The 27,348-nt window shown below is 36.9% G+C and overlaps 3 protein-coding genes across 9 annotated transcripts in view; 1 reads left to right on the forward strand and 2 right to left on the reverse strand.

The window, feature by feature from the left end:
* Nucleotides 1-1,017: 1,017 nt before the first annotated feature.
* LOC139937695 (TELO2-interacting protein 2-like) lies at nucleotides 1,018-15,639 on the reverse strand. 2 transcript variants are annotated; one of them, XM_071932969.1, is made up of 11 exons: nucleotides 15,510-15,639; nucleotides 13,814-13,976; nucleotides 12,744-12,986; nucleotides 11,231-11,436; nucleotides 9,595-9,663; nucleotides 8,128-8,181; nucleotides 7,079-7,246; nucleotides 6,193-6,333; nucleotides 5,438-5,550; nucleotides 4,766-4,854; nucleotides 1,018-2,412 (listed from the first exon to the last, which is right to left on the reverse strand). In XM_071932969.1, the coding sequence occupies exons 1-11, from the start codon at nucleotides 15,582-15,584 to the stop codon at nucleotides 2,252-2,254; spliced, it is 1,482 nt and encodes a 493-aa protein (XP_071789070.1). In that variant the 5' UTR covers nucleotides 15,585-15,639; the 3' UTR covers nucleotides 1,018-2,251. The 2 variants fall into 2 exon arrangements, with proteins under 2 accessions (XP_071789070.1, XP_071789069.1); XM_071932968.1 differs by having other exon boundaries at nucleotides 1,019-2,412; nucleotides 12,744-12,992.
* A 142-nt stretch (nucleotides 15,640-15,781) lies between these two features.
* On the forward strand, nucleotides 15,782-18,238 carry LOC139937865 (protein NATD1-like). 5 transcript variants are annotated; one of them, XM_071933229.1, is made up of 4 exons: nucleotides 15,782-15,917; nucleotides 16,342-16,457; nucleotides 17,121-17,242; nucleotides 17,871-18,238. In XM_071933229.1, exons 2-4 carry the CDS (start codon nucleotides 16,376-16,378, stop codon nucleotides 17,988-17,990), a joined length of 324 nt encoding a protein of 107 aa, XP_071789330.1. In that variant the 5' UTR covers nucleotides 15,782-15,917; nucleotides 16,342-16,375; the 3' UTR covers nucleotides 17,991-18,238. The 5 variants fall into 5 exon arrangements, with proteins under 5 accessions (XP_071789330.1, XP_071789329.1, XP_071789327.1 ...); XM_071933228.1 differs by having other exon boundaries at nucleotides 15,834-15,917; nucleotides 16,332-16,457; XM_071933226.1 differs by having other exon boundaries at nucleotides 15,846-15,917; nucleotides 16,273-16,457; nucleotides 17,871-18,234.
* Nucleotides 18,239-19,557: 1,319 nt separating this feature from the next.
* The window catches only part of LOC139937864 (cytoplasmic polyadenylation element-binding protein 1-like), a 46,499-nt gene continuing 38,708 nt past the window's right edge, over nucleotides 19,558-27,348 (reverse strand). The window contains exons 8-10 of one of the 2 annotated variants that reach the window (XM_071933224.1): nucleotides 26,234-26,432; nucleotides 24,785-24,879; nucleotides 19,558-23,795 (exon numbers count right to left, since the gene is read on the reverse strand). In XM_071933224.1, the coding sequence (XP_071789325.1) occupies nucleotides 23,589-23,795; nucleotides 24,785-24,879; nucleotides 26,234-26,432 (501 nt within the window). In that variant the 3' untranslated portion in view covers nucleotides 19,558-23,588. The remainder of the gene's footprint in view (nucleotides 23,796-24,784; nucleotides 24,880-26,233; nucleotides 26,433-27,348) is intronic. The other variant, XM_071933223.1, reaches the window with a different exon arrangement.

The raw sequence follows: 27,348 nt of genomic DNA on the forward strand, positions 1-27,348 counted from the left end.
GAAATTTCTTCAATAATAAGACGATTACCAATCAAATTTCTATGTGATTTTCAGGTTAAGCAAACAACAGCTGAATGCCAGTAACAAGCAATATGCAACAATCTAAAATTTTGTTGGTAATCTTGTTTTAATCAAGGAAGAAATTTCATGCTAAGCAAATTTATGAAATTGGGCCAAGACATTCGATCTTAAAACATCCCTTTATTCATGAACACAAGTCGGATTTTTGTTGTAATCAAGTCGTTTAGATTCAAGTGACCATTGGCAAGACCACTTGGAGTAATTATCCCATAAGCAAGTGCCCTCAACGAGAAGAAAGTGGCAAATACAGCTCTAAACCAAACCGAGCGTCAAGGGCCCGTTGTTTGACGTAATATTACTTAGTAATGACTCATTACGGAACGAGTAACATGCCACATTGGCGCCAACGAGCGTCAACCCTCGTCAATGGGGGTAAAAGAGTGGTTACGAGTCGTGATTTACGCTACCTCGTCCCCCCGCAGCTACGCTCCTATAATTACACAGGTACAAAGTACACACAACTTTTATTGAGAGCTGTTCTTGATTAATTTGAGCGCAGTTGTATATTAGACCTATATATATACATATCCCCTACCACTCAAGTGCCTTCCGGCAGGTTTAGTAATTCGACACCGAGATAAAATTGGCGCAGTTACTAACCAGAAGTTTGCTGCTGTATGTGATAATTATGTTCATTTTAAAGAATAGTCATGAGCTATGACATTTTAAAGCTGAAATTTTTGCAGTTTTGGGTCGTTACTGCAGTATCTGTGATTAATATCTTTACATATTCTTTACGATTTTCAAGTTTATTTTGATTTCCGTTTGATTTACCTTGAAATAGTTACACATTTTAAATTCATAAACTGATTATTGATAATTGAGAAATCCTCCAACAGTAGCAGTTTTGGGTTAGATTGGGTACAATTTAAAATGATGAGCCAAAACACTTTCCCTTTTCAATTTTGTTTTATTTATTCATTAATGTTTACTTTTTTTTTTTTTTTTTTTTTTTTAGTTTATTATCGAATAACACGATTCTGTGATTTTCTTGTTTATTTAGTACTAACTCTTTGCATGAATCAAACTTTAATTGTTTAATAGTGTCACGATCTTTAAATATAAACAAATCCAGTCACATAGATGTTTGGAATGGTACAAAGCATTATTTATTTTTTCTCAAAATAATGTACTTACTGTCTGTTAACTTCCATCCCCCAGTTGTCTTTCAACAAACAAGACAAGCAGAGAGTTTAATTAGATAATTGGGACTTTGAGAAAATCGCAAATTGTAATGGGACTGGGTACCTATTGAGTTTTACCAATGTGTGGGTTTAAACAGCTCTCCTGGTGTGCATTGATCAATCACCATAGAGGGCGCTATCACACATTAACATAGACTGCACTATTACAATATTTAATTTTTTTTTGTAAAGGGTGTTCTTGTATGACTGTAAGAGCCGAGTGTTCTGAGCTATTGAGGGAAAGGACGTTTTAAGTTTGGTTATTGATGTGCAAATAATTACTGATAATTACTGTGTTCTTCTGATGATCCCACTCAATTTTCTGCTGTTCTCCTATTATATTCCAGAAAAAATTATATGATACAGTTGTGGGAGAAGGAAAGGTTGGGGCACTTTCAGACAATAGAAAGTGCTCCTTCTACTAAAAAAAATATGAAACATATACTATGATGGCTAGCTCAGAGAGTTTTTTCCTAGATATAGGGGGTCAAATTCACAAAGCACTAACATTCATCTTAAGATGAGTTGTCAGTATTGCCATATAAAACGCAATCCACATGCAAGGCTCTTGTCTGAGGTGGGATTTGAACCAGTGTCCACAGAGGTAAAAGGCAGGAAACCACTGATCCCACATGAGTTGTTGGTAGCCAAGGTACACTGTATCGCAAGATTCAAATTCATAGCATCTTCAACTCACATGAAATTGTTCCTTAGGAATAAGTGCGTCTATAGGATTTGAGGCATTGCATGGTGAAGTATCAATATGTATTTGGTTTGCGGTAACACCATGTGTGTATCTACTTGACAGGTAGATTTTGTTCTTTAGAGAACTGTCTTGCTTCATATTCTATCGCGGAGTAGATTATTTCAGAATTCGGGGACTTCTCAGTTCTAAAATGAACTGTGGTTCTCATTACCTGCAAAAGGCAGACATTCTACAGTTACGGTGAGGAACAAGAAATGTTTCAGCTTTCAGCAGCTTCATGTCAGCTTGCGTCAAGAACCTTCTTGATGATGTGTTGCATTTGACTGTTCTCCTTACTGCTTATAAGATGAATATCTTCCAGAGCTTTCTTAAGATCCTCATTGCAGCATCTTCTAAGTAGTATCAAGCATTCCGCACTCCTGTCCAGTAAACACTGTCTCACTGTTGAAATTAAATGAACCCAAAACATCTTATTTTGTGACTTGTTTTGATAACATTGCGAAATATTTATTTAGTTTAAATGTTAATCCATTCACTCAATTAGTTATGTGTATTTTAATCTTTATTTAAGTCATCTAAATTATTCAAAAAAATTAAAAAACAGAAAAAAAAATAATACAAAGTTTTAATCTAAAGCACAACCCTCAGAATCCTTTCTTCAACTGCCCCCACCTCCTCCCCCCAAAAAATAAATAAATAAATAAATAAATAAATAAATAAACAAATAAATAAATAAATAAATAAATAAATAAATAAATAAATAAATAAATAAATAAATAAATAAACAAGTTTGTTTTATTAACCTTGATGGTCTAAAATAATTTCTACCCATTGTTTTTCTCGATCACCGTGATTAGGTCACGCTAAAATGTATATATAAATATTTATGTCTCTTGTTCTTGTTTGTATGTTATCAATTTAATTTCTATGTATTACAGCCCGTAGCTCATTTAATCTGTTATATAATAGCAGTATGTAATGGAGCTTGTTGTATTGATGTATGTCGTTGCTGATACTTGTTGAATAAACGGAGTAGTAAAACTCCACATCAAGAGAAAAAAATTAATAAATAAGTTAATAATAAACAAATGTATATATATAATTTTAAAAATGCCTAAATAGCACACCCAAAATATGTATTTTCCCCCCTTCCCCCCCCCCTCCCAAAAAAGAAAATGTCTGGTTACCCCACTGCAAATCGATACTTAAAGCACAATCCCTTGGCTAAAAAATATATAACTATGTCAATACTGTAGGCCAAAGAACAGAGAAGTCTAAAAACAAAGGAATATCTTTTTGTTTAACAAACCAACCAAATGCCAAAATAATTTAACAAGTAGCAAAACAGAAAACAAAGTTAAAAACAGCATCAAATTACAATATACACATTGCATAGGCCTGCCATTGAGAATAAATGACTGTTAAATTCAATACATATGGCGGCATACATATTTTTTCAAACTTCTTAGAACCATTACAACAGATTTTAGTTTGCAGTGGGGATAAAAAATGTAACTTATTTTTACCCTTAAAAAAGATAATTTTAAGCACTGTATATTCAGTTCAGTACTTCCCGAGTTCTGTGAAAATATTCACCGTAGGCAAATCTCTCGGGTAGGATTCAAACCCACCACCTTTGCATTGCTAGAGCAGATGTCTTACCACCTGACCACCTCCTTGCCCAATTAATTATCACAGCCAGCAAAAGTTAAATAAATCATCGCCTTCAGCACAGAACAACATAATTTCACACTTTCAACATTATAGCACAAAATAAATTCAATTTATAAACGTTAAAAAAGATACAAGAAAATACACAGTGAAGGCAAAATTGATTGAGAAGCTTCTTGAACACATACATCCACAAATTATTAAAATGAGAGAAAGAAAAGCAGTTTAGAAAAGTCAGACATGCATGGAATTTATAAGGTGAAGAGTTAATAAACTTGTCAAAAGAATCTGTATATTCATTCTCGCAAGACCAACTATCGCTAGGCACAGTAATTTACAGATTTAAAAAAAACTATCAACAATGTATTTTTGTGATTGAATATCTTTGCTTCTGGATATTGTGGTGAATATAATGGGAGACTTTTGTGACGCTTGGTGGCAGCACACTTACCAGGTAAAATGCATTGTTCTCGGTCGTGTCACACGCTCAGAACTACGTCAACAATGGAAATTTACCTGGTAAGTCTGCTGCCACCTAGCGTCACAAAGTCTCCCATTACATTTCAAACAAGTATAAACAAGCCACAAAGGAATCTGAATTGGTAAATTTTCTATTTGTTTACATTATTTTTTTTTGGGGGGGGGGCTGAACAAAGACAAATAGAGTGGGTTATTGTTTGATTCTCAAACTAAAACGTTGCATCCCCTTAAGGTGATCCCTCTACTGCCTCTTCACAGTTTGTATCGTAAATTTGGGTGTGATCCCTGGCTACACCGCAGTTACAGAACGAATGGCTTCTGACTGGCACCCCAAACTAAGATATTGAAACAATAGAGAGATCACCAACATAAAGCTAGATAGTTCAGTTGGTAGCGCACACGTTAATCTGAAGGTCACAGGTCCTTTGTTCAATCCTTAAATTACATTTAAAACAATCTGAAATCTACAGGCATGTGAGTAACTATCCATGAAAAAAATGAAAAAAAGAGAAAACCAGGCAAGGGAAAGAGAGGAACAATATCCCTATACTTTTGTACACCAAAAATATAAAAAAATAGGAAAATCAAAACCCCCAAAACGGAAATTGGCTGAAAAAAGGAAGTCTCACATTCCTGAATTTACCTGTTTGTGTTGATGTATAGGATTCATCACAGACATTGTGCATCAGCTTCAGCAATACTGTCACAAGAACCTCCCAGTGGCTTTGCATCCTATGTGAACAGCATGATTACATGAAAGTTGACTTTAAAAAAAGCATGCTGAAGGTCTTAGTAGTATGGTATTGGGTATGGTAGTAAAGTGTCCTGTGTAATTATTTCATCTGAAATGCCCCCGTGATTAGAAATCAATAAAGGTTAAAGACACTGAACACCTTTGGTTAACTGCAAAGACCAGTCTTCTCAATTGGTGTATCTCAACATATGCATAAAATAACATATCTGTGAAAATTTGAGCTCAATTAGTCGTTGAAGTTGATAATGGAAGAAAAAACACCCTTGTCACACGAAGTTGTGTGCTTTCATACTTGATTTCTTGACCTCACGTGTGAGGTCTCGAAACCAATTCAACTATTTTACTGAGAAATTACTTCTTTCTCAAAAACTACGCTACTTCAGAGAGAGCCGTTTCTCACAATGTTGCTTGTTACCATGTAAGTTTTTATGCTAACAATTATTTGAGCAATTACCAAAAGTATCCAGTGCCTTTAAGTCAAACCGTAAAGAGCACCGCTTTCAGTAGTAGATCTGTAAGAGGTATTACCAGAAATTAAAAATAATAATATAATAATATTACCTTGGCCACGCCTGATGTATAAGTGAAGTAAGTGACAGCAATATGTTCATCCTAGATACGTCATCTTGCCCATCAGAAACCTCCAGGTATTTCACAATCACACGAATTATTCTCTAGATTAATGAGAAATTGTGAAATTGAGCTCAGTCTGCGTTGATCACTGCGTTGAGTTTACTGGGCATGATATTTTTGTTCCTTAGAAAAAAATATGAACATTTTATCGAGAACAAGAACTGACCAACATGTACACATGGTGCAGTCTCTAATAGACTTTGGTGGCTATTTAATCACAATAGTTTCAGATTTTTCCAAGGGCAACAAAATCGGAAATCAGACTAAAGTAGAAAGAAAACCGTGCCTGCTTTACTGATAAAAGGATTTGGGTACTTTTTGTAACACAAAACACAATGTCCACAGATTTACATAAACTTACACCGTTTGAAGATAATGGTAATAGAAAGCTGACCTTAAAATATTAGATGCTGAGGTGCTGTAGTTTTTGAGAAATAAGTAAAACAATGTCACGAAAATACGTTTTTACATGCTAAAATAATTTGTGTATGATCAGTGAGATGAAAATTATTTTCATGACATTGTTTTACTCATTTCTCAAAAACTACAGCACCTCAGCAAGTAATATTTTCAGGGAAGCTTTCTACAAACATTATCTTCAAACTGTGTAAGTCTAGTGTAAATCTGTGGACATTGTGTTTTTTGTCCAACAAAAAGTACATAGATTCTTTAAGTGACATTACCTTGATACTCCGAAGCACAGTAATCCCCATAGAGTCAATGAAGAGATGCAAATGTTGAGCGTACGCCTGACGAAGCGCCAATGTCTGCTCAAACTCCATGCTGTTCAGTACGATCTGCAAGACACTGTCGTAACGATTTGGCTGCAGGGAAAGACAAAAACTTTTACAGATAGGGCGAATAATAGTTCAAGTTTCTTTTACAAGTTAAATGTTTATTTATGCAGCCTTTAAAATGAATTTAAGGAGTTGGATTTCAAACCACAAATGTTCCCAGAGATTAAAGCCTTTCAGGTTGAAACATACATCAGGATGACATAAAGTAGCAGTACAAAAGCTCAGAGTACTTTGTGTCGTGTTGTGGCTGAGCGACCTAGGTCAAGGGACCCAATCTCTGGTGTTGTCAGCAGCAGAGTGTGGGTTCGAATCTTGATCATGACACTTGTGCCCTTGTGAGCAAGGCACCTGACCATAAATTGCTTTGACAAAAGTTGGGGAGGTCATGCATGTAGCTAATGGAGAGCTATATTGGCAAGCAAGAGAGGAACACTCAGTACTTTCCCCGAGTCCTGCCGTTGATTTCACCAAACTCTTCCTAACTTCGGATTAATTTTAGGACTTACATAGGGCGTATTAAGTTCACTATTCATAGACGTTAGGACGCGTTGAACACATCCTAAGTTAGGACGTATGACTCGTCCTTACTCGAGATAGGATTAATCGTAGCGTTTCGTGAAATCGGCTGCTGTAAATATTTTTACAAATTTGGCTCTGATGAATTGAGAGTTAACAAAGAACACTTTCTTACTTCGGACACCAGTAAAACTTCACAATGTCTATAAGACAATGATTAACAAACATTTCAGAATCCTAGTGAACTTTAACCTACATTTCTTGGTTCATCAGCTTTATGGGGAGACCTCTCTACAACAGCCAGAATGCTTATCAAGCATGGCAGGAGCTGAACAATGAGGGCAGGCTTCTGTGAGAACAGCTGATGGTGAAGGGCTTCGTAAATGACCATGGCTCGGCCATACCACCGTAGCTCAGTAGGATTCTGAAGAAAATGAACAATGAATCATTGATCAATCCTGTGGACTTCTTGATAAGTCTGAAAGATATTTACTGTCTTATGAGGCGTTCAAACTAACATACTGCCATACTACTATACTATTATCATTGTGTATCAATATCTTGCTGGTTCTTGTTTTCGTGTCCGCACATACGGCAGGCGTTTTTCAGCCAGAACTGAACACAGTAATTGAAATCAGCAAAGTTTTATACCTCGCACCTCTGCTACAGTATAAGGAACGTCCGAGTAGATGGTTCATGGTTGGTAGTTCGCTTTTTATAGACGATGTGACCTATGTTTACTTTCAAACCGCCCTCTGCTGACAAACCACTGTATACGTCATGTTTCGCCAGGCAAAAAGACGCATAGTCATTGTAAGATTGCATACACTTTCTAGCTGGCTGCCAAAACACAAAGGTTTTGCCCGGCGGTATGCGCGCGAATCATGTTATGGTTTTCTAGTGACGTCAGAGGTCACATCGTCTATAATAGGGTGCGTTCGATAAGCTTCCCTGGGTCGACCCCGCAGTGCTCACCCCTGACAAGGGCTAATCGAACGGTCACACTTGCCATCTCGTGGTGACGGCATGCACCTCGGGTCACCCCCAAGTGACCCACTCCACAAGCAGGGCACTGGTAGCTGACCCGGGTGAGTCCCGTCAAAGCTATTCAGACGTACCGGGGCAGACCGGGGTCGACCCAGGGAAGCTAAATGAACACATCCTAAGTCACACCCTGGCTATTTGGGTAACTTCATTTCTTGAGTATCTTGTTAAAACTACCCAAAATGTGACAAACAACCTTTATGCCTTCCGGCTCCCTGCCCTGACAACCCAGTACTACCGGACAGTGGAAAATTTACTTACCACATTGTTTATAATGTGCTTTAAGCACCGAATGCCTAACAACTTGTTGGCTACCTGTTGAGACAAAAGAGGGTAACACTTTAATATCAGTCTGCAGTTTGTTGTGATTTTTAGTTTTATGACATAGTTTATAGCTAATTGTTTAAAACGCAAACATGAAGACGGCCAAACAAACAAAATTTGAAATACAAAACAATAGTACATGGCCAAATATTTTTACTCTAGCAGGGTCTTTCTCGAAGGCTAAAATGACAACATCTTACTCAGATTCATACTTCTTGTGAATGCAATACAAACTTTGACGTCACAAATTCATTGAATAATTCGCATCAGTTGACTTGTGCTGAACTCCTGTGAAACACTTGCTGCATAAACAGCCCTGTCACGTCAAAGTTTGTAATGCATTCAGATTCGCAGAAGTATGAACCGGGCTCAACAGAAGCAGTCAAGTTGAAAGAGAAAAAAACAGTCTGGTTGAGCAGTCAAATTAATGCAAACTATAAATCAACACAGGTCAAGTTAAAGCAAACTATAATCAACACAGAGGTCAAGTTAAAGTTACTTATAATCAACACAGGTCAAGTTAAAGCAAACTATAATCAACACAGGTAAAGTTCAAGCAAACTATAATCAACACAGAGGTCAAGTTAAAGTTACTTATAATCAACACAGGTCAAGTTAAAGCAAACTATAATCAACACAGGTCAAGTTAAAGAAATTTATAATCAACACAGGTCAAGTTAAAGCAAACTATAATCAACACAGGTCAAGTTAAAGCAATTTATAATCAACATAGGTCAAGTTAAAGCAAACTATAATTAACACAGGTCAAGTTAAAGCAAACTATAATCAACACAGGTCAAGTTCAAGCAATTTATAATCAACATAGGTCAAGTTCAAGCAATTTATAATCAACATAGGTCAAGTTCAAGCAAACTATAATCAACACAGGTCAAGTTAAAGCAATTTATAATCGACACAGGTCAAGTTAAAGCAAACTATAATCCACACAGGTCAAGTTAAAGCAAACTATAATCAACACAGGTCAAGTTAAAGCAAACTATAATCAACACAGGTCAAGTTAAAGCAATTTATAATCGACACAGGTCAAGTTAAAGCAAACTATAATCGACACAGGTCAAGTTAAAGCAAACTATAATCAACACAGGTCAGGTTAAAGTAAACTATAATCAACACAGGTCAAGTTAAAGCAAACTATAATCAACACAGGTCAAGTTAAAGCAAACTATAATCAACACAGGGAGTAGTCTCCAGACTCTTAGAAGAAAACTAACACTGACTTTGAGCAGTCAACTTAAGTTAGAAATACGGCTGTTATCATGGCCGACAACTGTTCAAATGATTCAAACATGTAAGAAAAACAATTAGGATTATGACAATCTTGTCACTGAAGTCTTATTGAACCATTTGAACTATTACTCATTGTATAATTAATTCATTATTTACCTTATGGTCATCGACAAAAAGTAACGAAGGAGGAAGGACTCTTTCCAGATGTTCTCCAAGATGAGGATGCTAAAAGTACACAAAAAATTAAATGATATTCAAATTACTGATGCACAACAACTACTTTCAATAAACCCATATATTTCAAAAAATATATTTCAAAAAATATGTGTCAAAATTTGTGTTTTTTAATACATTCGCTTTGAAGTTTGAGTTGAACAAAGAAAAATTTACTATAGAGCAAGACTGGAACCAACAAACTCCGGATTAAGAAACCGGTGGTCTACTAACTGAACTATCTAGTCCCATGATGGCGGTCTCCCTGTTTTTGAAGTTTACTAAATAAATCAAATCAGATTAAAGATTATCTGGACTATTTGATGAGTAAATGAACACAGTTTGGAGTTTTAACAGGATGTGCCTGGTTCTGGAATGGATTGTTGAATACTATGTGCACATCGTGAACATTCTTTGTCGTCAATAATATTAAAATACTAATATATGAAAGACGAATATATGACAACTCTGTAATGATGTTTAATGGGAAACTTTTGACTATCTGCCAATCACCAAGAGAGGGCGCTCTTCACCAGGTAATGTCAACAACTTAGGAATAGGAGAAGCTTGAGTGACGGTCACTGACAGCAAATACCTTGTGTTTTGCGTGTTTTTGATTTTGTATTTTAGATTTAGCCAAACTGTATTTTGTTTTTCATAACACATTGCCAGCATAAACCAAACTGTTCTGGAACAGGACGTACTGGACACGAGTTCCCCAAGGATAACAAGCGGTGTGCATGAGTTTTTGGGGAGTGTTTCTTCTAGGGTATAGCAAAAATTCCAAAATGCTGACCTACCAAAACTTGAGAAGAAATCTGAAGTTTAGTTGTATGAAAATGTATCTGATTTAATTTTCAAGAGGCTGAGAGACTTCTAAATATTTTTTGAGTATTTTTGAATTTTTAGCATTTACCATTGTTTGCTATAGGAGTTGTGCACCCTAACCTGGTAGGTCTGCTGCCCTCTAGTGGCAGAGCTTTCAAAAAGTCTCCCATTGGTTTGCTGACTTGCTGGGTATAGATTATGTTCTTTAGAGAACTCGTCTTGCTACCTATTCTACTGCATTGCAGTTGATTTTTCTGGAATTCTGGAGACTTATCCGTTCTAAAAAGAACCATCCAGGACTACTACTTCCACTTAGTGGATCGAAGGGACTTCTTGTTATTTAGTTCACTTCCACATAGTGAGTTCTTGATTGGTCTCCTAGCTTGCTTAAAGCACCGGTTCATACTTCCTGCGAATGCGAATGCGAAGCGAATTTGATGTAAATTTGACGTCACACCCTCCTTTCGCAGCGATTATTCGCAAGAGAGTAGAGCAGAGGGCAACTGCTGCGAATTGTGTGTTGCGAATTTGTGACGTCAAGATTCGCTTCCCATTCGCATTCGCAGATAGTATGAACCGGGCTTTAGTCATCGTCAGGAGACTGAAGAATGTGAGACATATTGGCATATTTATAGGGGTTTAGAGGTTTCAGTCTAGAGTCTGTAATGACTGTAACAGAGGCAGTCAGGTGGACAGAAATGAACAGAGAGAAAGAGGCAGAAAGCACAACTTTTATTATTAATCCTCTAACCTTCATTTGCAACAGACACCAACTGAAGGCTTGCCTAGCAGCGGGTTCTTTCTCCCATTTCTCCCTCGTCAATCTTTCCTTAAGAAGATCTAGAACGGGACTGAAGAAACCTTGACTGTCTTGGTCTTGGTCCTTGGAGAGGCCTTCACTGAGTAGACAAGAAGTCGAGCTACAGTCTGATATCTGGCAGAGTACGTTGCTGAGATCTGGTTGGATATCAGAGAGCAGAAAGACTTAAGGCCGGTTTATAGTCGGTCGCACAACGGAAATCTTGCGTGCAATCCTAAGACTGAGGCCTAAAAACCGTGTCTTTTTATGATCGCGCTTCAAGATTTCCGACGCCCGACCATCGCACGACCGACTATAACTCGGCCTTTACATGTAGAGACTTTGGCTGCGTACGGAATGACAGATACAGCTATGGCTACGGCAAGCTTTCTGCATCATGTATTGAAGAATAGGACGCCCTTTAGCAAAATCCTTAGCAACAGCCGTAGCCATAGCTGCAGCCACCAATTTGGATAAAAAGAATTAAGCCTATTAAAGCCATTGGACACTTTCGGTAAACAGTATTGTCCAAGGCCCACACTTTGTGTATCACAACATCTATATAAAATAACAAACCTGTGAAAATTTAGGCTCAATCGGTCATCGGAGTGTGGAGAAAATATCGGGCAAACCCACACTTGTTTACGCACGTTTCTTCGTGTCATGACATGTGTTCAAAATAAATTTGTAATTCTCGCTATCAAGAATTTCATGGAATAATATTTCAAGAGAAGTCTTTCACCATTACCTTCTGTAAACCCTGTAAGTTATTTGTAAATCTGTGAACTTTTTTTTTTTCTGTACTGAAAGTGTATAAAGGCTTTAATCTCTGTTGGGCAGGTATATAAATTAATTGATTGTTTGACTAATGATTGGTTGGTTGATTGATCAAACATAACAAAACAATCTATTCTTTGGTAGAATCATTGCCCATCAGATCTACAGCACAAATTGATCTTCCACTACACCAAGCAAGTGATCCAAAATTATAAAAGATTCCGATCTTAAAGAATAAGATGACAACAGGGTACTTTATAGGCAGTGGACACTATTGGTAATTGTCAAAGACCAGTCTTCTCACTTGGTGTATCTCAACATATGTATACAATAACAAACCTGTAAAAATTTGAGCTCAATTGGTCGTCGAAGTTACGAGATAATAATGAAAGAAAAAACACCCTTGTTACACGAAGTTGTGTGCGTTTAGATGTTTGGTTTAGAGACCTCAGATTCTAAACTTGAGGTCTCGAAATCAAATGCGTGGAAAATTACTCCTTTCTCGAAAACTATGTCACTTCAGAGGGAGCCGTTTCTCACATTGTTTTATACTACCAACCTCTCCCCATTACTCGTTACAAAGTCAGGTTTTGTGCTTATAATTATTTTGAGTAATTACCAATAGTGTCCACTGCCTTTAAGTATAAATGGCTTTAGTTTATTTTGAATTACTTATAACTGAACATACCCTCAGTGGCTTGTTTTGCCTGCCTATCAGTCCACGAATTATTCTGGTCTCGGTGCATAGCAATGAGAACCAGGCAATGAGGCGTCACGGCTCGTAGAATACCTCTGGCCAATCGCTGAGACTCTTCCTCCAGCGGGTCGTTGGTATGGACCAATGAACTGTGTCCATCCTTAAGGTATGTCAGAATAGCTGTTAATGTGGACGCAGCGAGTGCTGTGACTCTGGAGAATTCCTTGTTACAATCTTGTTCTGCGAAAAAGAAAGAAAAAATAATACACTTAAATAAAAGCTTTTGTGGATTCTTAAACTAGGTCTATATCCCTCAACCTACTCCTAAACTACCAGGTTCATTTCGCTATCATCTCCACGAACCTCATTTAAGTTTTATCCAGTGTTTTTTCCATTCATGTTTATGCACCTTTTTTTGAAAATCGTACCATGAACCTTATCACAAATACTCGATATGCGCGCTGCAGGCATCGAATGAGATGCATGCTGGTCTAGCGCTCAAGTTTGATCCACAGCTAGACCAGCATGCAACTCGTTCAACAGTTAGCGCTTGCGCAATGGATATTTGCAAACAAAGGTCTTTAGGCTCCATGATTTCACAGTGAGCTAAAAAAAAACGATAAATTCTATAAAAAAAAACTGTAAAAGATAAACAAGAAGTTTGTGCTCTTCTTTGTACTCAAACTACAAGAAACATGTTTACATGTACAGATGATGTGACATCTGACGTCACACGAAAAACCATAACATGATTTGCGCGCATACCGCCGAGCAAAACCTTTGTGTTTTGGCAGCCAGCTAGAGAGTGTATGCAATCCTACCATGACTACGTGTCTTTTTGCCCGGCGAAACATGACGTATACAGTGTTTTTTCAACAGAGGGCAGTTTGAATGTAAACATGGGTCACATCGTCTATACATGTATCCTTAGTTGTTTCTTTCAAAGGGTATACAGTTTTACTGTAATCTACTAAAAAAAATATTTTCTAGGAAAATGCTGCCAAAAGATCACTCAGGGTGTTTCCCACTGTGAATTTACTTCTTTAATCATGCCAACTTACCATCCTTTTCATTGGACAGCAGTTGAGGGAACCCAGCCCTATCAGCCAATGATATGATAGCTTTTATCAGACAGTCTCTTCCTTCTTGAGACATGTACCAAGCAGGAATATTTGCTGGTTGCTGAAGTAGCTCTTTCACCTTGCAGCAAACGTTGCCCAACTCCTAAACAAAAATTAAGTTCAAATTATAACAAATATTGTATCATACTTTCTTTCTTTTTTTCGCGCACACCTATTAAATTAAAAACCTATTTTTGACAGTCACCAAATTTGTGCAAGGCTTGACATCTGCGTGGAGTATCTAGTGCGAAGGCGTGCACAAATTTAGATCGGGCCATTAAGTTTGCACATTCGGCAGAGGCTGAAGTTTGGTGGATTGAAGTTTGCACCCCAACATCCACTCTCCAACCATGGAGCTATACAGTCATTTGACCAGTTCGGGATCATTGACCAGTTCGGGATCACTTCAACTTTGCAATAACCAAATAGTTATATCACTTCTCATTATTACCAATTTCTGTTGATAAATGTGAAGATTAACACCCATTAAACCAACAAACCCAAAATAAGGTGCCAAATATCATCAGCAAATAAATTATGGCTGTTTTCCTGAAGGTTGTCTGCGAAATTTATCATTTTTTTGTGTAAAAATGTTGGTTGAAAAACACTGTTAAAACTTCTTACCTTTAGAATTGGAGTGCCGGGGCAAAAAATATTTATGTAAAATGATAAAAATGTGTAAAAAAACATTCCTGTAAATACTGTGCAGACACCTTGTTTTTTTGAGGAGACGAAGTTACCAAAATCTTCTTTAGGGGGGCAACTTACCCTTGACCAGTTCGGGATCACTCAACATCTCATTGCGTCAAATGGTGCCGCACTAACTTACTAAGTATGGTAAAATCATACTACTGCAGTAGAAAGTTTATTCAGATGATTTTGAGAAACATTACTTCAACAAATTCTTTTAGATTTTTTTTTTTTTGAGAAACTTAAACTTGGAGGGGTCGATAATGCTTTTTAGGTTCGCTTCACTTTTTCATTTGCCTTTGCTGTTGTTTTGTGGTTTTGTCACTGGGTTTGTGCGCTGCTATTGAAGACACTTGCATGACATTCACTAAACAAATGAAGTCCAAGTCCATGCCAACACACCTCTGATGTGTCGTGTCCTTGAGAGGCAGTTTTATGAATGGGAGTATGGGTTTGCAATAAAGGGCACTCTACTGATTCAGAATAGATTCAACTGATCCTGAACTGGTCAAACAGGTGACAATACTTTTCTTAAAGCCTCTTCAAAAGAACTAACCTTTTTTTGTCAGTGAATACTTGGTAAGTTTTATGTCATGTTTAGGTAAACTGATAAACTTTTTCGTTTAAGATATCAAAGAGATTGCAACAAAAAACAATGTGAATTCAAAAAGTGATCCAGAACTGGTCAAACGACTGTATAATAAAGGACGAATATCAACAAACAACACTGTCAAGTATCAACTCCCTTTTTGATTTAGGCTTTATATTATTGCCAATAATATTATAAACCAATAAACCAATAATAAATAATAATTACCAATAAATAATAATAACCAATAATAATTGGTTTACATTTATAAACCAATAATATTGCCTTGGTTTATAAATGTTAACAATACAAGGCAGCTTTGGCCATTGAATATACCCTATCTAAACTAAAGATTACCGTATCTTGAGTGCATTTATTTTTGTGTCCAGTTGTCTCAATCAGCTTCTTCAGAACATTATTAAGCTCCGTCATCTTTTTGGTTTTATCAGATCAAGTAAGTCCGACCGCCGACATCTTCAGCCGTGCAGCAGAGCTCTAAACACGAAAACACATGTTGAGTACTTACTATTGGTGGCGCCCTTTTGAAAACGCGGTCTATTTCCTTGAGTTCTGTCCTAAAGGGTAACCACTACACAACTAGGCGTTTTATTTGACCCTGGATTAACAACGCTGTGGAATATAGTGTAGAGGTCAAAGTAGGTCACAGTTAGCACGTAGTGATTACCGTTTAATAATTCTTTCTCTGACACGGGACGTCTGCTGAGTGAGTGGGAAAGGAGTGCTGCCTGCTGAGTAGAGTCCGTTGTATGTAAATTAATCTGATTGTTTACATTTCGGATTTTGTCAAGATAACCACGAACGGATATTCAGTATTACATGCGTGTGTATCATATGTTCACCCAAAATGTGACCCAATGCTCCAAAGTGGTTTGAGATATGCAGTTATTACAAAATATTAATTTATCAACGCTCGTCGCTAAAGACGCTAGCAATGTAATGTAGCATTGGGCATTGGCTAGTCTTTCCAAGTTTCTCAAGTTACATTCAGCACTCTTCATTACACTACCAACAGTGGACAGAAAAGAGAGAAAGTTTCAGACATGAGTTTCGCTTTTTGCCTCAAACTTGTTCTCAACAAATGCCCTGCCATTTATTGCAGGGTTCATAGAGTTGATAGACACTTACTCAATACAGTTAACCGTGTGAGAACTTTACCGGTTTGTTCCAGTTATTCTGGTGTTAGTGTTTTTACGAGGGCAGCGATGTCAACAATGGCGGAGGCTTCATCACAAGATCTTGTGGTTGATCATGACATACAAAACAAGACTTTCTACATTCAACTAGGTTTGTATATTAATTATCAACCAAACTGAAGAACCGGCACAAATGCAGGCAGGGTCACGTCAAATTGAATTCCAACAGAGAAGAATACTACTGCACTGGGTATAATTTAGTGGACAAGTTTGCAAAAAAATGGAATTGTATGACCCTCGGGCATATTGGAAAGATCAAGGGGTGGGGGGAGGGGGGGTTACGATCATTAAACAATTTGCCCTGCTAAAAAGTGCCAATATGGACTATCACTAGTATCAGCAGTCCAGCATGCTGGCACTACTACAATGGGGGTAATCCCAGAACTGTCTTTGAGGTTTGTTCTGTTTGTCTCTTCGAGTTCTAGGAGTAGGTTTAGGTGTACCCCTTAAAAAGTTCCAATGTGCTGATAGGAACAGTAGTCAGGTAGTAGTTGCTACTGCATACTAAGTACTCATGATAGTTTGTACTAAAATAAAAATTTACAACTAGGAAACTGTTTATTCAATCAGTCTATAAGTCGGTATCGTCGGTACTAGTTGCGATAACGTAACCCTCCTCCCAACAGCCTCCGGCTTGGTCGTCGGGAGGAGGTATACATTATTGCAACTATGTACATGTATAGGGGTAAAACCAAAATTAGTATTCTTTATCCCGATGCAAATTTCCACGTACTAAATTGTCTTTCTTCCCCAGCTGGTGTAGCGGAAAAGGCGGTACTAAATTATGATGTTCTGGAAGCAGACACGGTTGATTTGCATCACACTGGTGTTCCTGTGTCCATGAGGGGGAAGGGGATTGCTAAGATCTTGGCAAAGGTAAGGCAGGACTGCAACAGGGGTTAAACCTTCTATAATCATATTTGTACTTTGTTGCCACCTACTCCTAGGATTGAAACAGGGTGACCCCCTTCACAGTCCGTTAAGTTGTTGGCATTGGTATCATCCCTTAAGAGCCTGTCTGGTAGAGCACAAGGCACTACCTTCCCAACTTTTTATTATGCAATTATGGTTGAGTGCCCTGCTCAAGGGCATAAGTGCCATGACCAGGATTCGAACCCACACTCTGCTGCTGACAACACCAGAGCTTAAGTCCGGTGAAGTAGACCACTCAGCCACGACACGCCGGCCCCCCAAAGTTACTAGTTATGTGATTTGTCATTCCTGTCTGAAAGTTGTTTTTTTAATCATTCGGGCAGGCTATAACTCATTAAAAGGCTATATAACTCATTGAAAAAAAGTATTTGAAACATAATTTTAAAAAAGGGAAAAGTTTCAAACATTTTCATCAGAACATGGAATGATTGGTTTATGTTCATGAACTTTTTCTGCATAATAAAGGAGAGTTGGCAGCTATGTGATCGTTTTAGGGAGTGTTTTTTATTTATTTTAATTTTATATAAGCAATTCTATTTATTGTCCTTTGTTATCCCCCTCTACTCTTCAGGCTGCCTTGGACCACTTTGTCGCCCAGAACACCAACATGAAACTCACCTGCACCTATCTCCAGAAGTACTTCAAGGAGAATCCCTTACCTCAATACAAAGAAAGGGTCGTTGACCTATGACCCTGCATATTGACCTATGACCCTTCACCAACTTTTGACCCCCAAACAATTTGGATTCTTCTTCAAGTTTTGATTATCATAATTGTACCGAAATTGATACCCTAGATTTAATGTCAAGTTTAGTCATTATCTATCTTTTCAACAAGTCGTTTTCCTTTTCCTTTCAGTTTACTTGAAAGGGGTTGATTAACCGATGGTTTTACTTTTATCTCTCAATGTCACTTGATTGACCGGAGGGACAGGGTGGGTGGGAGGTGAATTTTATTTACTGTATTCAAATAATGTAGTATTGTTAGCTATCAACAATTTCCCATGTACAAGTGCATTAGTTTCACCAACAGAGGGCACTATGATCCATTTTCATTTTTGGCATCGAGCCTAATTTAAAGGTAGAGACGTAGATCGACAAGTGGGAGGTGAATTTTATTTACTGTATTCAAATGTAGTCTTGTTAGCTGTCAACAATTTCCTGTGTACAAGTGCATTAGTTTCACCAACAGAGGGCACTATGATCCATTTTCATTTTTGGCATCGAGCCTAATTAGATTGACAAGTACTCCATAAATGTATTACCATAACAAGTAACAACTAACTTGGTGAGAAGCACCACAGCTGTTGGTATAAACTATTTTGAGAAAGTATTCTCTTTAAAGTAGTATTGGTTGGAATATGTTTGACCCCAAAAGAATTTTATTATGAGAAACGATTAATGCATGAATTTTTTTTTTTTTTATTCTGAGAGTTGGTGAGCTTCTGCAAGAGGGCCCTTTTAAAATAATAATAATTTATTTTTGATAAAAATGGTTTATTCAGTTTTGTCAAGCATCCCTATAATAGGGAGGTATTTACAACAAAAATGACAAGCAAACCGTCCAGCTGGCTAGATGACCCCCCCCCCCCTGTTCAATGTATGATCTTAAAGATGTTAGAAGATTGGTATTAATTATTTTATGATATATAGAAGCTACTTACTTTTGCTCATGAGAACTTGTGTATTTATAATAATAATAATATCAATAACAAATAACATTTTATAACAATATCAAACTTGTATGTGACAATTTATTTTATTTATTATGCAAAGGTCATATTCAAGTTGATGTGAGTATACACGAAGCCAAAAACTGGGGCTAAAGAGCCTTGCATAGCCGTCATGGCTTGTCATGGCCGAGCTTCCAGTTCATTGAACCCAAGCTCTGGCGTCGGCAGCAGGGTGTGGGTTTGGATCCTGCTCATGACACTTGTGCCCTTGAGCAAGGCACTTAACCATAAATGCTTCTCAAAAAGTTGAGAAAGTAGTGCATTCTGCTCTTCCAGCCAGACTCCTAGTGGATGACACCCTTGCCTACATCTTTACGGACTGTGAAGGGGGTAACCCTGTTTCAGCCCCAGGAGAAGGTGGTAACCTGTCCTGGTGGCAGTTGAGTTGGGTAGGCGACCCAAATCAGTTAAGTGTAGCCCAAAACTTGGAAGTGGCCGCCCGGCCTTCTGATGTTATTAAGAATTTGTTTTTAAACCTGGTCTAAACACAAGAGAAATAATGACTGAAAAACCGTCTTTTTCAATTGAAATGCATGCAAAAACAAGTGTCTTTATTAAACATCAGTGCACTGTGATACACAAAATTACAACTGGAGGGAAACAAAAGTAACATTTGACAACAATCACAAGGTACGATTTGTCAGAATATTGCACACATTACTATAACATTAAAGAGTGCTGAATGTGAAGGGGAGGGGAACATTGTAAAGGGAATTATATAAAACACAATTGGCAATCATAATTGAGACAAATGTAGCCAGGCAGCTCTTTTAAAACTCGTAAAATTAACCCAAAAAGCTTCCGTCACATTTTCAGAAAATAAGAAACTTGATAACAATGCAATTTAATAACACGATTAAAGACACCTAAAATATCGGTGGGATCTGTAAAACTGTTATGAATGCAAAACACTCCAAACTTTTGGGTTGCTTTTAGTTGATCGGAAAAACAAAAACTGCATGTGTTTAAGATTACACGTCATAAAAAGATTCAAAATTTATGCGAATGTGAAGTTTCATCTCTGTCCCAGAGATGTCTTAGAGAAATGTTTAGTTGACTTATCACTTAGTGTTTTAAACTTTGCATTTATTAAAAAACAAGTTGAGTTAATGGCAGAAACACTTATCCAGGAATGGTTTTGAGCTTTGAAAAAAAATGTCAAGCGTGTCTTTTCTAATAAACGTCAAGCATACTTTACTTGTTTGTCTGACACCAATTTCTCAAAATGCATTTCCTTGTTTTTAATTAACTGGAAGAGTGAAACGTAGGCAACTACCGCTCAATGCATTGTTTAATGATAGGCCAAACTGTGGGCTTTTGATACACTAATAATATGCTTGGCATTTTTGTGTACAGGAAAATACAAGGACCTTTCAGTCACAATTATTAAAACAACCAACTGGAAAGTTAACAAGCAAAAAAAGCCAAAAAAAAAAATATAAAATATTCTCACCATAATACAAATAGTAATCGTTTAATTGAGTAATGGGGGAACAGCGACTATTTCAGAACATCAAAATAAAAGTTAAATGTATGCATATTAAATATGTGTTACTGTTACCTTTTTTGTCTTAATAACAATTTTTTTTCAGGGTGTTCCAAATACTAAAACAAAACATTTATGATTTAAATTTATGTAAAGTTGAAGGGAAATGTTGCCTTGGATAGCGCGAGTTGGTCTTTGAAAAGCATTTTAAACCATTTGTTATGAAATGCATACATGGTTAGATAAATGTTTTAAAAGAAGAAAATATGCCTCGAAGTTGCAATTTTCCTTTTACTTTGCGAACTATGTTGTTTCAGCCATTTTATGGAGTCGAAATTTTGTCTCCATAGAATGGCCGACCGTGTTTACTTCGCGACGTAAATGAAAAACTGTGCAACCACATGCATTTCATAACAAACAGGTTTCAAACGCTTTTCAAAGACCAACTCGACCAACCCAAGGCAACGTGTCCCTTTTAGTCTGTTAAATAACCTACATTTACATAAAAGAATATGGTGCAGTTAAAGGCAAAATCCGTAGTTAAGTTCGGTCCAGTCGTGGGAAGGTACAATACATTTAAGCAATTTGGAGCAAATAGCAACCTGTTCTCCTTTAGCTTTTTTAATACACAACAAGTGTGGGGCTCTAATAAAGTCAAATTTGAAACTGTAACAATAGTTGAAATCAATAACTCTTAAAGGCACTTAAACATTGGTATTTAAATAACAACCACAAAATGACATGCAAAAAAGTTAATACAATCAGATTCTTTTTCTTTTTTTTTTCATTTAAAGTTTTATGACAAATGTTTCTTTTTTGTTCATTTCTGATACAGGAAGCGCTAGGCAAAAAAAAACCTATTTTACATTTTGTTTATTTTGCTTACAAAATACCTTTAAATGAAAATATACATGTTGTCGTTTAATTTGTCCCTTAAAAACAGCCGAATCTACAAAGTTTGTTCGCAAATTAAGGCTTCTGAATTCACAATTTTTAGCTCTGCAAAAAAATAAAAGTTCTCTTCTATTAAATCCTTAAACAAATCAAAAATTTCTCATCGTACTTGCATGCACAGTAGCACATCAAACGGAGCTTACTTCCCTTCCGCTATTAATAAAAAATAGTTCTGTTAGATTTTTCACAGATAAGAAAAATAGCTTGAAAAAATCAATACAAAACAGTACTCAGTTTGCTAAATTGTCTCCTTCTCGTCTTCTTTTGATCAAATAAATGTACATACACAAGACTTTGTCTCGGTAATATAGTAAAAGTATCAAAGACAAAAATAGTGAATTATAAAGTGCTACAAAATACTCTCCTTAAACCGCACATAATTCAGTATCCACCCTGGCATATATAAAACAGTACTTAAAATTATTGACCATCTTCGTTCAGCGTAGACCCATCTTCAGTCTTGTTGTACATGGCATGTAGAGATTTTTGAGAGAAAACAAATATGTACATTACATGCTGGTAAATTGTATTTTAAAAAGTATCCAAGGTAATATAAACGTTTTTTTGTTATTCAAATCTAAAATGCTACCGAAATCGCCTTCCTTTCTTGCTTAAAGGTAGAAGTCAACACTGCGTTTAGATTTCATTTTATCATCTTGGAAAGATTTCAGAATTCCGTTAAAAAAAAACATGCTCACTTGTTTAAAAAGATCTGAAAAAACTTTGGGGAAAGATACACGCCTGTTTTGGGTTAAAAGCAGATGCTTAAGCTTAATTTTAAGTGGACTTGGGCTATCTGCACAAATAAAAAATGGCATTTATTTTAGCAGGTTTCCAACATGGAATTGTTGTGCTTTTTAGTAAGATAAAAATTACAAATTCGTCCGGTTTGGTGAAGACATTTAATTCATCTGTCCAAATATTAATTAAAAATCTTCTTTGAAATCACTTTGCCCGCATCGTGTAAACCAGATGATTATTATCAGAACGTTTTTCAATGTTTGATTTATTTATTTTCAGGTGGTTACGGTTTTAAAGATTTCTAAATACCCTAAAGATGTTCATCATTAAAAAAATATTTTAATCCAAAAATAATATCAATAAAAACCCCACTGTTCAAATCTGAACGATTGATTGTATGGGGAATGGTAAAACATTTAAAGTTGGTGTCAAACGTTATCAGGAGTCATGCATGAAACTTTCAGCTCAAATATTTCTACTTTATAAAATCTGTTCCCGATCGATCGAATTTGACAATCAGTCTTACATTAGTCATTTTAAACTTTCACCTTATTTTGATTTTTTTTTTTTTTCCTGCTTAAACTAAAGAGTCTGTCTTAAAAAAATGACACTTTATGCTAGGATTAGCATGACAAAATGGGGATGAAAAACATGAAAATATGAGAATAGTTTAAAATATAAACTTGATTTTTTTTTTTGGCATATTTAAAACGATTTGTCTGATTAGTCTATTGACTTCAGACTTTTTTCAACTATGAGAATTTATCAAAACATGCAACTTCTATGATTTTGTCAGGGAGTGCAAGCCATAGTTGACAGGAGGGGAGGGGCATTCTGCTCATCTCCTCCATTTAAACAGGGAGGTTTCTAACAAAGGCTTTCACCCCCTGGAAGTCAAGCATTTTAAACTGGGGTCATAGGTCATCCGTTGAAATATTATACTTCATAGAACTGTTACATCTGTTTTTTGTTTCCATTGTCTCTTGCGGCAATGCTGCTTTCTAAAATGGTGTACAATTGTCACCAATCAAATCAACTTCACTGAAATCAGAATCAACTGAAATCAGATTCAACAAAAGCGACCAATCAGACTTCTACATGTTTAAACTGATCCAATCAATCACCTTAAACTCATCATGCAAATGACCTTTTCAAAGAAAATTTAAAAACCGGCCAATCAAAAATGATACAGCGCTCGGTCTTGCGCTCATCTGCAGTCGCCAAAACCAATCAGCATGCAGTCTCCTGGACCTGACAGCCAATCAAAGGGAAGTGTGGACATCCGTTCTGATTGTCAGCATTCAGCAATTTCTCGTAGATTTATCAAGTCTCTCAAAGAACACACACAGAGTGTGCTTCATATGGAGTTTCTTCCATCATACCCCATAGCAGATATCCGGAGTCTTGGTCTTGCTGTTGCGCATCAGTGGCTTGTGGCTACGGAGCTGGGTCAGGGAGTGCTGCCACAACCAGCACGATCTGCAGAAGTACTTGAAACAGGTTTGCTCACGACAGAAGAAGGGACCAGTTTGGGTGTGGCACAAACTGCAGAGTGAGTCTTCAAGGTAGGGGTCAATCTGGACCTGTTGGTAGTGGACAAAGATTCATCAGCGACCAAGTTTCTCAAATAAGAATCTTTAAAAAAATACACTGGCCAGAGTGTTGGCCCAAGACAACAACTTGGAAATGGCTAATAATCTTTGCATTCTTTGTCTATGACCCAAACAGTTAAAGATGCTACGTCAGATTTTTTGCCGATTTGACCCAAAAATTTTGATTTAAAATCTAATAGGTATTTTGATGGGGGGTCGAGAAAGTTACAAGCTTTCATTTGAGCCATTGCTTGAAAAAGTCTGCCAATTATTAGTAGCAGTGAAATAAAGTGCTCAAAATTAGTTTTTGTCGGGATCCCGACAATATATCACGTGACCAATTCTTATGTGTTTTATTCGAAACGTTTTTGTCATGGTTCCTGACCATTAAAAGTAAAAGTTAAACTTTTTTTCGTTAGAGCGGGTGATACTCTTTGAAATACCATTCATTTAAAAAAATCTATTGTGTAATGTTTGGGGCCAAAAATCTGACATAGCATCTTTAAACTAAGCTCTTTTACCCATCAAAGATGCCACTTAATTCTAAACTCTCAATATACTCCTGAAAGCTCCCAAGGTCAACAGAACACACACTTTGGCCAAGATGTTGCTCTCTTCTACTTTTCTTGGGAGGTTTTTCACTTCAATAAGGAAGCGTCTCAAAGGTCAGAACTATTTGAATATTCTAATTGGATCAAATAAGTATCCCAGTGCACACTCATGGACCGTCCATTCTTTTCCTTTTGAACATCAAAAGGACTAATGCACACATTCACTGTCATAGCATTGCTGACATGGTTCGATACGATAATAAGCTCTAGCGGAACGTTTTGGCAGCCCAATGGATTGCAGGCACCACTGGAACCTTCCTTTGCGCCTCAAATTTGCATGACTTTGAGACACTCTCTAGCCTTCTTTCCATACTCCGACATGAGAGGGCGCTGTACTGTTGACTTTCAGACAAGACAAAGACACTTTACCTTCTTAGTGAACTTGCTTGTTTTTATTTCCACAAACGCTGCTCCGACTGCCTTCATGAAACTTTTGCTGTTGTTAAAAGTTACACGACCAGAACCTGTGGGGTAAAAAAGTCAATAGCAAAGTTTTCTCAAAAATATTCACATTTTTTTTACAAAAGCTGAATAAGTGATTAAAATCAACGTTGACAAGTCTTGGCCGAGTGACAAACGCACCGGACACAAGCTCTGGTGTTCTGATCTGCAAAATTTTGGTTCTTGGAAAATTACCAAAAGTATTTCCTACCTTTACCAGACTCGCATGAGATAGGGTCAAAGAGAAAACCTTATGAGAAACATAGCTGTCGATAATTACGACAAAATCTTTTAAAAAAAAGGTACTACAAAGCACCTTAAGACTAACATATATCAGAAGTATTTGTAACAATCACTTTTAAAACTGAATACACTCTTTCCAAAAATAGCAAATAAAAATGCTACATTTCAAAATAAATTTTCTTCAAGTTCGTTAATGTAGTCTTTCAATTATAGTCATCATAAGTACAACCTTTAGTATTTCAGCTTTAAAAAGATGAACTAAAAAAAAATACCTCATAACAATCATTTGGGAAGATGTTTTAAACATTACTTTTTTTCCAGGGGGTGAAAACTGTAACCTTTAAACCTACTGAGTAGGCACCCAGCGAACTCTATCAGGTGGAAAACAGTTTATAAAATTGGCACGGCAAAACGTTTAGATATTCCTTAACCCCACCCCCCTGAGAAAACATAAATACATATATGCAAGCTGAAGGGGGTTTCTAGGGGTGACATGCAGATGGCAACTCCAAACCAAGTTGGGAATAAGTTTGTGGCTCTCAACAACTTACTTTTTAAATGGAATAACCACAATTGCTACATGCCAAGTCTTATTAAAGGGTCCATCTACCGTGGAGCTTATCTGGGTCAAGTGGCTCTGCTTACTGTAAGCAAAGAAATGGCGCTCACGGAAGAAGGGAATTCCGCGCTTACATCAAGCGTATTTCGCAAGTTAGGAGGAAGCTGTTGCTTGTGCGTGTGCAATTCTAGGCATAAGCTGACAGTAGCTAGCGTAGAGATTTGCCCAGTAAACAAAGAATGGTGACCACAAGTGCAGACTTTGGCATTAAGCAGAGCCATGAAATTTAGCCCTGGTGTTATCGTGCATCAGGATTGCAACAAGAAAAAGAAAACTCAGGAAAATTTTGCAGAGCCTCGATTAAAAGTTTTGGACGAGCTATTCACTGCTAGTGACAGCATACATGTCGGACAATTGTTCAAACATTAATCTACACGATTAGCAGACCACCACCTACAGTTAACCTAGGTCATTGTTATACTGGTTCTAAATAATTTGAAAACCTGAAAAGAAGTGCTGATAAAACAATCAGTACTGATAAGAAAATCACTAGGCCTCTATTTTTCCTGACTCACCTATGGGGTATTTGTGTTTGTCCGTATCGATGCCAGCGTAAACCACCCCTCCGAACAGGTCGTTCATGATGTGTGCCAGTCCCTCTGCGTTCAGCATGCCATGGAGTGCACCAACAAACACCGTCTTGTCGGGATCCAACCGCTGGGATGGACACCGGACAAAGTTACTGTCTGAGAGCACCCACGGGATGACTTGAACCTAAAGACATAGGGGAAGATAGAGACGATAGGAATAAATCAAACATTCATAAAGGGTTTGGGTTCCTTTTGAAGTAGGACACAAAACACAAATGTCCACAGATTTACATTAAACTAATGGTTCTAGAAAGCTTCCCTAAGAATGTTACTTGCTGAGGTGCTGTAGTTTTTTAGAAGCGAATAAAACAATGTCACAACAATATATTTTGTCTCAGTGAGACAAAAATTGTTCTAGCATGTACAAAGGACTTACGAGACTGTCCTGAAAACATTTCTGTAGTTTTCCCTTCTTTTTTCTCTCAAAAAATTGAAGAATAATGAAAAAGAAACTCCTACATGTAAACCAGACTACATACATCTTCATTCACAGCGAGTAGGGATTCAAACTTGATTTACAAAACGTTTTACTTTTAAAAGAGTATCAAATCCTGATAAAGGTAGTGGACACATTTTGTAATTACTCAAAATAATTGTTAGCATAAAAACTTACTTGGTAGCAAGCAACAACAGAGAGCTGTTGATAGTATTAAACATTGTGAGAAGAAACGGCTCCCTCTGAAGTAACTTGTTTTTTTTTGAGGTTTTTCTCTCTTAACTATTTGAAACTGAGACAGTCTTCATACCTGAAGCCTTTATCAGGCATCTGAAAGCACACAAGTTTGTGCAACAATGGTATTTTTCCTTTCACTATTTCTTGCAACTTGAGCCCAAAATTTAACAGGTTTATTATTTTATGCATAATGTTGGGAGGCACCAAGTGCGAAAACTGGCCTTTTGACAAATACCAAAAGTGTCCAGTGCCTTTAATTGAAATAAAGCATTTGACTAATAGGGAACTAACTATTCACTGAATAATGTAAAATGGCCTTTGGCTAATCGCAACAACTTAGCTTTATCTATATATCATTATGCTATTT

Source organism: Asterias amurensis, chromosome 5 (genome assembly GCF_032118995.1).
Source record: "Asterias amurensis chromosome 5, ASM3211899v1".
Taxonomy (NCBI): Eukaryota; Metazoa; Echinodermata; class Asteroidea; order Forcipulatida; family Asteriidae; genus Asterias; species Asterias amurensis.